At 48.5% G+C, this 1,686-nt stretch overlaps 1 protein-coding gene across 1 annotated transcript in view; it reads right to left on the reverse strand.

Annotated features, from left to right (window-relative positions):
- LOC108796840 (brain-specific angiogenesis inhibitor 1-like) overlaps positions 1-1,686 on the reverse strand; it is a 368,891-nt gene that overhangs the window by 288,722 nt on the left and 78,483 nt on the right. Inside the window, exon 4 of the mRNA XM_018568381.1 lies at positions 1,588-1,609. Within this exon, the coding sequence (XP_018423883.1) occupies positions 1,588-1,609 (22 nt within the window). The remainder of the gene's footprint in view (positions 1-1,587; positions 1,610-1,686) is intronic.

The following is a 1,686-nucleotide window of genomic DNA, read 5'->3' on the forward strand; positions in this document are numbered from 1 at the left end:
GGGGGTGTGTGACTGGAAGGGGGGGGGGGACTTCTGATTTGAAAGGGGGCCTTGAATGACTTTGTACCAATGATGAATGTCGGATGTGATTTGTGACAATAGCGGAGTGTTCCTTTAAGCCGGGGGAGGCGGCTTCGGGATGATGTTTCTACGATGAACAGTTTACAATGTTTAACTTCTTCTTATAACGAGATAATCGGAGAGATTCATGGGACGGAGTTTTCATTTCCATGGATGTCTCCCATTGGACGGAGCCGTGTACAGTAATGAAAAGAAAGCCGTAAGAATGTAATTAATACTGGGAGTCAGATAATGAGTCCGGGGGAGGGGAGGGAATAAACCGCTCTCCATGCACAGCGCCGATCATAAAAAGTTACCGCCATTTTCTATAAAGAACTTTATAACTTTTCTGCCGTAACGGGGCCTCAAACCCCACTGTGTGATAAAGTCCTGACAGGCTCAGAGCTGCTGATCTCCTGCAGCGTCTTTGCAGCCACTTCCTGTCTACATGCACTCCAGCGATTGCTGCGTGACATTTCTCAGGGCGGGATTTCTGATGGTGACAACAGTAGATAATGTCTGTGTTATGTGCAATGGAGCTGACAGGGTGACAACGGAGCAACACAACGGGGAGAAGGCGATAAAGCGCTGTCACCTTATAACAGGAAGTGTCTGAACAAGGAGGGAGCATTGTCATCCTATAACAGGAAGTGCCTGAACAAGGACAGAGCGTTGCCACGCTATAACAGGAAGTGTCTGAACCAAGACAGAGCATTGTCACCTTATAACAGGAAGTGCATGAACAAGGACAGAGCATTGTCACCTTATAACAGGAAGTGCCTGAACGAGGACAGAGCATTGCCACGCTATAACAGGAAGTGTCTGAACCAGGACAGAGCATTGTCACCTTATAACAGGAAGTGCCTGAACAAGGACAGATCATTGTCACCCTATAACAGAAAGTGTCTGAACAAGGACAGAGCATTGTCACCCTATAACAGGAAGTGCCTGAACAAGGACAGAGCATTGTCACCCTATAACAGGAAGTGCCTGAACAAGGACAGAGCATTGTCACCTTATAACAGGAAGTGTCTGAACGAGGACAGAGCATTGCCACGCTATAACAGGAAGTGCCTGAAGAACGACAGAGCATTGTCATCCTATAACAGGAACTCTCTGAACCAGGACAGAGCATTGTCACCTTATAACAGGAAGTGCCTGAACAAGGACAGATCATTGTCACCCTATAACAGGAACTGTCTGAACAAGGACAGAGCATTGTCACCTTATAACAGGAAGTGCCTGAACAAGGACAGATCATTGTCACCCTATAACAGGAAGTGCCTGAACAAGGACAGATCATTGTCACCCTATTAACAGGAAGTGCCTGAACGAGGACAGAGCCTCGTCACCCTATAACAGGAAGTGCCTGAACAAGGACCCCCATGGCAGGATCGCCGGGAGTATTATAATAACGGTGCAGATTTCATCTTCTCGGCGTCTTTGTGGTGACAATTCAATGTAACAAAAAAAGTAACAATTTGCAGCCCATTGCTCCGTAGATTTGTTGGGTCTTCATGGTATCACCGACCCCCCCGATGGCGCCATCCTACGTCCCGGGTATCCGCCGCGCGACGGCTGCAGAAGGCCGTGTTTCCCGGAGCCGGAACGAGCCGGGAGGCGCGG

This window comes from Nanorana parkeri, unplaced genomic scaffold (genome assembly GCF_000935625.1).
Source record: "Nanorana parkeri isolate BGI_ZX_2015 unplaced genomic scaffold, ASM93562v1 scaffold1180, whole genome shotgun sequence".
In the NCBI taxonomy this organism is placed as follows: domain Eukaryota; kingdom Metazoa; phylum Chordata; class Amphibia; order Anura; family Dicroglossidae; genus Nanorana; species Nanorana parkeri.